The sequence below is a fragment of the Schistocerca americana genome, chromosome 1 (genome assembly GCF_021461395.2).
Source record: "Schistocerca americana isolate TAMUIC-IGC-003095 chromosome 1, iqSchAmer2.1, whole genome shotgun sequence".
Lineage (NCBI taxonomy): Eukaryota > Metazoa > Arthropoda > Insecta > Orthoptera > Acrididae > Schistocerca > Schistocerca americana.
This window is the reverse complement of record NC_060119.1, coordinates 276,762,508-276,770,597: the sequence shown is the minus strand read 5'-3', so window position 1 is coordinate 276,770,597 and position 8,090 is coordinate 276,762,508. Positions and strand designations below refer to the sequence as shown.

General features: G+C 38.5%; 1 protein-coding gene across 1 annotated transcript in view; it reads right to left on the bottom strand.

Annotated features, from left to right (window-relative positions):
• Window positions 1-2,781: 2,781 nt before the first annotated feature.
• LOC124593772 (ATP-dependent DNA helicase Q4) overlaps window positions 2,782-8,090 on the bottom strand; it is a 155,710-nt gene continuing 150,401 nt past the window's right edge. Inside the window, exons 12-14 of the mRNA XM_047132124.1 lie at window positions 4,311-4,497; window positions 3,897-4,026; window positions 2,782-3,727 (exon numbers count right to left, since the gene is read on the bottom strand). Coding sequence (XP_046988080.1) covers window positions 3,497-3,727; window positions 3,897-4,026; window positions 4,311-4,497 — 548 coding nt within the window. The 3' untranslated portion in view covers window positions 2,782-3,496. The remainder of the gene's footprint in view (window positions 3,728-3,896; window positions 4,027-4,310; window positions 4,498-8,090) is intronic.

Genomic DNA, 8,090 nt, shown 5'->3' with positions numbered 1-8,090 from the left:
TGAAGAAGAACTACTTTTCTTCCTGCAACAATGTAACTTATTTTCCCAACTTAAATTCACATGGTCCTTTTCCAAATCCAAAGCCACCTCCCTAGACATTAATTTATACCTTGCTGAAGCCCACATCTAATCCTTTGTTCACACAAAAGCAAAAATAAGCAAGAACACCTAAACACTGCCAGCTGCCAGCAATTCCACATCAAATGCTCTCTTTCCTACAGCCTAATCATCCATGGCAAACTTATCTGCTCTACCACTGAATATTTCAACACCTACAATGAACCCCCATCCCCAGGCTTTCCTCTCCCCCAACTACTCCACAGATCTTATTCACAAATATATCTCCTGGGCAGTATCCCCTTCTGACCAATGCAGTTCTCACATCCAGAAAACTAAGAAGCAACACCTTACCACCCTGGACTCAAGTGCCTCAGTACACTACTCTGACAAGGAAACATGCCCTCCAACATACCTTCCCATCATTATCTTTGTTAATACATCCTCCCCCCCCCCCCCCCCCCCCCAAATCCCAAAAAATCTTTTTCACTATATATTTTCCTTTCCTCCTCTCTTTCCACTTTTCTGTATCTATTGTAATTGCACTAATTATTTCTTTTCACCCAAATCCATCTTTATTTCTCACTCTACCCTTATTATCTTAGGAATGAAGATGGCACAGTGCTTACCTATTTGTCATCTCTGATGCTTACTCCTTCATGTTTGTCTACCTTCGTTCTCTCTGTAGATTGGTTCCTCTCATCCTGGGATCTGAGTGATCTACTTTTCCTTTTTAGCTTTCCCTACTCTGTCTTTCTCTCCTCTTGGAGACAGTATGTTATCATAGGTTGAGGCTGGGATAATTACGAGAGTGGAAGATGTGTCGAAGAATAACTCCCATCTGCACAGTTCAGAGAAGCTGGTGGTGGGTGGGAGGATCCATGTGGCTTGGGTGGTGAAGCAGCCATGAAATCAAAGGTGTCATGTTCACCCGCATTTTGCACCACGGGATGGTCTACTTTGCTCTTGGCCACAGTTTGGCGGTGGCCGTTCCTTCTGGTAGACAGCTTGTTGGTAGTCGTATCAATATAAAAAGTTGTGCAATGATTGCAGCAAAGCTGGTTAAATTACATGGCTGCTTTCACAGATGGGGTAGGATACAGCTGTGACAGGACTGGAAGTCATCCTAGTTACACTCCATGAGCTACACACACACACACACACACACACACACACACACACACACACACACACACACACGGTCTACGAACTTTTGGGTAGCACCTTGTATGTATTCCTGAATTTCATTTCTTTGCTTATATGTTTGTACCACAGATCTGATGATAGGGGATATCCTGAAATGCGTATTCAAGAGATGTTAACAAATATTACACAGGTGAGAAAGGTGAGTACAATTTAAAAAAAAAACACAAAATGTTAAACAAAAGAGACAAAAATCAACAAAACTTTTAAAACGAAGGAAGGGAACAAGGCAAGGAACACCAAAACAAAAATATGAACTCAACAACAGTAAAAATGAACAAATACTGAATGACAAAATTACAGATGCTGCAAGTAAACAAGCTGATGACCAGAAAGAGGAAGAAAGTGTATGTAAAATAAACTACAGATGAAACAACATGGCTTAATAAATCTTCTGTATTTATTAGTTTGTAAATACCATTTATTCATATTTCTTTGCCTTACTGTGGTATGCAGTCAATGAAGTTATGTATACAGAAATGTATAGCATGATTTCTCCTTGAACAAAATGTGATATCTCCAGGAAACCATACCTTATGTCTGACAGTAAGATTTTACAAAGTACAATGTGAGTGAAAAATATAAAAATATAAATTTCAGCTCCCTGAGTTTGAGAAAACCTTAAACAGTGCAGTTTAAACTTGCAAACAATCAATCACTAACTTCTTTTCTCATAATTCAGTAGCACCATATTTGTCACTATAAAAGCATAATGAAGCTTCAGTTTCCAAGTGATACTTCTAGTTTTGCCTAAACTGATTCTCCTTTCTAGAACTACTGTATCAGAACACACAAGAACAGAGGAACAAGGTTTTCTGACTTTTCTATATGGTTTTCTGGAGATAGTAATAAATTCCAATGTAACATTACAAAAAGGTACTAGTTTTTCCAATTGTGTCATCCTGCACTAAATGCAGTACTATCTTTTTTTTTACCCCTAAATTATATCTACTAGCATGTATGAGTTTAAAAGACAATATTAAAATAATGTACAGATCAGGTATACGAAGGCAATGATTCTTTTCATCCAGGCAGTGTCAGAGGTGAAAACTACTCATGAAATGCTCAGCAATCTGACATACATTACATTCACACCCAGTAAAAAAATGAACACAACAGCCCTATTTACAACTCAACAATAAATTATGTAGACATTTCCTACATCACTGGATACACAGTGAATCTCACTGTAATGATGGTACCAAGTAGTTGCTTTTCTTTACCCCATCAAAACTGAACAACATTATTAACATACCATTTGCACTAATGAAAACCACATTGTATGAGTTCACTAGAAACAAATATTGTGGTAAAAACTGCTCACATGCTATAAACATAGGTAAAATGTGATCTGAGTATTTAATAAGCTTTCATTATGAGTGCAAACTGTTACTTTGGAGTCAATTATTGTCCAAATGGACCAACTGACGTCTTGGTCAGAAAGTCAGCATTGTCGGATTTACATTAACTATAAAATTCTGCAAAGTAACTAGAAGAACACAAATAAAACGCTCATTATTCCCCACAAATTCTCCATGTGTTCTACGGAAATATCTTATCATAATCAGCTAAGACCGTGGAGTTATTTTCCACCGATTCTGTCACAGCTGATGATAATATCTGTGTGACATTACAGTGCTTTGAGTCTCTTTTTCATCATGGTGAGTACATTCCAGTAACCATTACATATTTTTCTTAAATTATCTTCTACTTTCGTCATCACATAAACAGCAGCAAAAGTAGTCACAAAAATATTGTCACCTTTCATTCAAATTTCTTTTGAACTTCTTTTCTAATGGACATAATTAACACCAGCAGGAGGCTATGGAGGCATTTTCTGCACTTGCACTGTGAAATAATGAAAAAAGAGCACTGCAGATGTGGACACTGCTATAACTTGTCAAATGCACAAGATTAACTTCTGTTACATCCAAGATTACTGTTGCCTTTATCAGATAATAACTAACTATACCATATGCCCAGCATTAAATAAAAAATTATCACTTGACACTGATAACTGTAATGTCACAATACAAAATTAAAATAGGTATTTAACTTACAGTTATCTGTGAAAAACAGACCGGAACAGTAATTCCAATACACCAAGGTGAAGTTCTCTGTTTATGTTCAAGTTCACATAATGTCACCTCCGGATAATATCCCGAGTCATATTTTAATTAAAACACACAAAAATGGAATATCCCACAATACATACAACTTTCCATCTGACAAGCATCTACCGCAAACGTAATATTTCTCTTGTAGCAAGTTTACACAGTAAGTGAAAGTCAACATCCAAATGTGCACGCCAGAACTTGCAGCGTCCCCAGATGTTTGCAGGAAAGCATGGACTTGCAATTCCATGGAAGATTCGAGCTACAGAGCGGCCTGTGAATGTGGTGTCTTTGTAGCTACATACAAGATAGCGAGCATCAGCACAGATTTGATCTTCAATTACTGGTATCTCCTAAAAATAAATAATATGAAGTAACAATTATTTTACACATTACATTTGCAATAATTTTGGTGGCAGAATGTTATAATTATCTGCTAAATGAAAACATTGTATTCATTCACCAGTATGCCTCCAGATTAGTAAAAATAAGCATGCTTGCTAAAATTTGTCATATACATGCCTCAGATGTAACTCCACTGCTGGGGACTTGCAATTCTTCTGTAAAGTAATGCCTTATAATTTCCTTCAATTTATTACTATTTTCAAGGTCTGTATCATCTGACATATGACTGTAACTTGGGTATGCCACACTGAAAACAAAATACACATAACCATTAAAATATTAGATTAATAATGAGTAGCAGTGCACAGCCAGACTTAAAAAGTCAAAAAACTGCATTAAGCTTTGAAGTCATTAGTCTTCTTGTATTAGCGCACGCACGCGCGCGCGCGCCCACACACACACACACACACACACACACACACACACACACACACACACACAGAGAGAGAGAGAGAGAGAGAGAGAGAGAGAGAGAGAGAGAGAGAGAGAACATTGCTGTCACAAAATTATTTATTTTTTCTGCTATTTTACCTGCTAAGAGCATCAAAAATTGCTTCTAGCTGCTTGAGTGCTGTCTTCTCCTGTCTACCAACTCTTTCATGCAGTGAGTCTAATGCATCATCAAGTTCTGTTGCACTCAGATTACCAGGAGCAATGACATGGAAACCCAATTCACTGAATTCCACATTCATACCAGTCCGCCTCCATTTTTCATTAACTACAAAGAAAAGAAGATGAATTACTTAAAATCAACCACACTGTACTATCACAAGAAAATAAAACGTTAAAACATCTATGAGATGAATCAAACCTGAAAAATTTCATATTCAATCTTGTTTGATTAATCACTTACATAGTTTAAAGGTGATGGTGCCTTTTCAGAGCCAAAACATCAATAGCAAAATTATTTAATAAAATAGGTTACAGATGAATTTAAGAAATATGGTTCAAGAGGAAAAACGTTTTTGTCATTATGAATAGACTGTTGAAAATGATTTTGTCAAGAGAAACATAACAATTGATAAAACGAAACAATATGAGATGTCAATGTCTTTTAATTGTGCCTGTCTGCAACTTGATGTGTCTTCTTTACGGTACATAGCAACCTGTCTTTTCCTACATTGTTGACATTCCTACCTGGAGTTTCCATTGTTTAATATGAGAAGAAAGAGGTTCTCTTAACCAGTACTGGAAAAAATGTAGGAAAATGTTTATTTTGGAGTGACAAGATATGCTATCCTGATGAAACTTTAGTTCTCTAACTGGTTGTGTACTTTAACTAACATCTCTGGCATATTTTTGCTATTTTTTAAACAACACTAAACCAACTGAGACATCCTAACATGTTTCATAGCACACATTAAAACCTTCAATTTGAAACTGCTACTCTTGTGCTTTATGTTGGTGACTCAGAAGCACAAGGAAAAAAGGAATAAATAATCCACTATGGTTCAAACAGAACAATGATGTATATAATTAAAATACTGGAAGGATAAATTACATTCATTACTCCACATTAATGTTATCATTTAACCACTGATATAAAATGTCAGACCTGCAGCCAAGTAAAATCTGAAAACAAACTGATAAAGTTTCTACTTGGCAGCTCTTATTCTGTAGAATAATTTCTATTATACAGGGTTATTACAAATGACTGAAGCGATTTCACAGCTCTACAATAACTTTATTATTTGAGATATTTTCACAATGCTTTGCACACACATACAAAAACTCAAAAAAGGTTTTTTTAGGCATTCACAAATGTTCGATATGTGCCCCTTTAGTGATTTGGCAGACATCAAGCCGATAATCAAGTTCCTCCCACACTCGGCGCAGCATGTCCCCATCAATGAGTTCGAAAGCATCGTTGATGCGAGCTAGCAGTTCTGGCATGTTTCTTGGTAGAGGAGGTTTAAACACTGAATCTTTCACATAACCCCACAGAAATAAATCGCATGGGGTTAAGTCGGGAGAGCGTGGAGGCCATGACATGAATTGTTGATCATGATCTCCACCACGACCGATCCATCGGTTTTCCAATCTCCTGTTTAAGAAATGCTTCTGCTTTAGCCTTTTCCGTAAGATTTTCCAAACCGTCGGCTGTGGTACATTTAGCTCCCTGCTTGCTTTATTCGTCGACTTCCGCGGGCTACGCATGAAACTTGCCCACACGCGTTCAACCGTTTCTTCGCTCACTGCAGGCCGACCCGTTGATTTCCCCTTACAGAGGCATCCAGAAGCTTTAAACTGCGCATACCATCCGCGAATGGAGTTAGCAGTTGGTGGATCTTCGTTGAACTTCATCCTGAAGTGTCGTTGCACTGTTATGACTGACTGATGTGAGTGCATTTCAAGCACGACATACGCTTTCTCGGCTCCTGTCGCCATTTTGTCTCACCGCGCTCTCGAGCGCTCTGGTGGCAGAAACCTGAAGTGCGGCTTCAGCCAAACAAAACTTTATGAGATTTTCTACGTATCTGTAGTGTGTTGTGACCATATGTCAATGAATGGAGCTACAGTGAATTTATGAAAGCGCTTCAATCATTTGTAATAACCCTGTAGTAATGTAAAAAAGGTAGTGAGTAGGAATTACTAACTCACATCTGTATGTATCTTTCAAAAAACTTAGAAATATTCAGTGTATAATCATACTTCAAATTTATTTGTGATGTGAATGTAAAATGACTTGTTCCACATCATTATCGCTCAAATGATCCATGGAATATGAAACTAACTAACTACCTAACTAACTATAACCAACCGATAATTACTGACCCAGTTTTCTGTTATGATAATTAAAAGCAGTTGATATATTAACATTTCTGTGTGGGTGCAAGTGGTGGCATTCCATCATCAGACAATGTTAAACTTCTGTTTCTTCCTGTAGGTATGTTTCGAACATCTCGTGTAAGGAGTGACAATGGTAATCTACTATACAGGGTGTTACAAAAAGGTACTGCTATACTTTCAGGAAACATTCCTCACACACAAATAAAGAAAAGATGTTATGTGGACATGTGTCCGGAAACGCTTAATTTCAATCTTAGAGCTCATTTTAGTTTCGTCAGTATGTACTGTACTTTCTTGATTCACCGCCAGCTGGCCCAATTGAAGGAAGGTAATGTTGACTTTGGTGCTTGTGTTGACGTGCGACTCATTGCTCTACAGTACTAGCATCAAGCACATCAGTACGTAGCATCAACAGGTTAGTGTTCATCACGAATGTGGTTTTGCAGTCAGTGCAATGTTTACAAATGCGGAGTTGGCAGACGCCCATTTCATGTATGGATTAGCACGGGGCAATAGCCGTGGCGCGGTACGTTAGTATTGAGACAGATTTCCAGAACGAAGGTGTCCTGACAGGAAGACGTTCGAAGCAATCTTAGGGAGCACGGAACATTCCACTCGCGACTGAGGAAGACCGTTAGAGAAGTTGCTGCTGTACAAGGTAACATTGACCACGTCACTGTATGGAGAGTGCTACGGGAGAACCAGTTGTTTCCATACCATGTACAGCGTGTGCAGGCACTATCAGCAGCTGATAGGCCTCCACGGGTACACTTCTGCGAATGGTTCATCCAACAATGTGTCAATCCTCATTTCAGTGCAAATGTTCTCTTTACAGATGGGGCTTCATTCCAACGTGATCAAATTGCAAATTTTCACAATCAACATGTGTGGGCTGACGAGAATCTGCATGCAATTGTGCAATCACGTCATCAACACAGATTTTCTCTGAACATTTGGGCAGGCATTGTTGGTGATGTCTTGATTGGGGCCCATGTTCTTCCACCTACGCTCAATGGAGCACGTTATCATGATTTCATAGGGGATACTCTACCTGTGCTGCTAGAACATGTGCCTTTACAAGTACAACACAACATGTGGTTCATGCACGATGGAGCTCCTGCACATTTCAGTCGAAGTTTTCGTACGCTTCTCAACAACAGATTCGGTGACCTTCATTCATGGGGGCATTTGAAAGCTCTTGTCTACGCAACCCCGGTACCAAATGTAGAGACTCTTCGTGCTCGTATTGTGGACGACTGTGATACAATAAGCCATTCTCCAGGGCTGCATCAGCGCATCAGGGATTTCATGCGATGGAGGGTGGATGCATGTATCCTCTCTAACGGAGGATATTTTGAATATTTCCGGCAACAAAGTGTTTGAAGTCACGCTGGTACGTTCTGTTGCTGTGTGTTTCCATTTCATGATTAATGTGATTTGAAAAGAAGTAATAAAATGAGCTCTAACACGGAAAGTAAGCGTTTCCGGACACATGTCCACATAACATATTTTCTTTCTTTG